The 597-nt window shown below is 35.3% G+C and overlaps 1 protein-coding gene across 1 annotated transcript; it reads right to left on the reverse strand.

Annotated features, from left to right (window-relative positions):
- Positions 1 to 108: 108 nt before the first annotated feature.
- On the reverse strand, positions 109 to 413 carry LOAG_16266 (zinc finger protein; the record flags this gene model as incomplete). Its single annotated transcript, XM_003151755.1, has 2 exons — positions 109 to 259; positions 376 to 413. The coding sequence occupies 2 exons, from the start codon at positions 411 to 413 to the stop codon at positions 109 to 111; spliced, it is 189 nt and encodes a 62-aa protein (XP_003151803.1).
- Positions 414 to 597: the final 184 nt, after the last annotated feature.

Here is a 597-nt window from a genome sequence, read left to right on the forward strand (position 1 = left end):
TCAGTAATTTTAGGATTTTCATTTCATCAGTAATTTCAGTAATTTAACAGCAGTGATAATAACCAGAATACACTACTATTAATAAAATAATGGCTAAATGACAGGAATTTACACAGGCCTTTCAGCTTCTTTCATGATTCTTCCTCTGTGATTTGAAACAGCGATTATCCAAGAAACCTTTAGCGGATATATTACAGTTGAAGATTGGCCTATTCCTGTCATCATGAGATACCGTGGACATTGCAAATGATGTCTTTGTCTGAAACTTTTATTGCACATTGGACAACTGTACGGCTTTCACTGGTATGAGTCCTCATATGGTTTTTTATAATCGATAAATGAGAGAAGTTTCTGTTGCATGTGGGATAGCCATACGGCTTCTCACCGATATGTGTCCACATATGCCTTTTCATGCTTTTTCGTTCAACGTTCTCTTCTGACTGCTAAATTCATTAACCTTGTATACCTTTTAACAGTTTCGTCGACTAATTTTGGTTTGTTGGGTTTAACTCTATCTACCTCTTAGCATTTGTCAGCAAATGCATCTGAAATAAATAACTAAATGGAGAGAAGAAAAGATGAAGCATGGGATGAATT

Source organism: Loa loa (assembly GCF_000183805.2).
Source record: "Loa loa unplaced genomic scaffold supercont3.5249, whole genome shotgun sequence".
In the NCBI taxonomy this organism is placed as follows: domain Eukaryota; kingdom Metazoa; phylum Nematoda; class Chromadorea; order Rhabditida; family Onchocercidae; genus Loa; species Loa loa.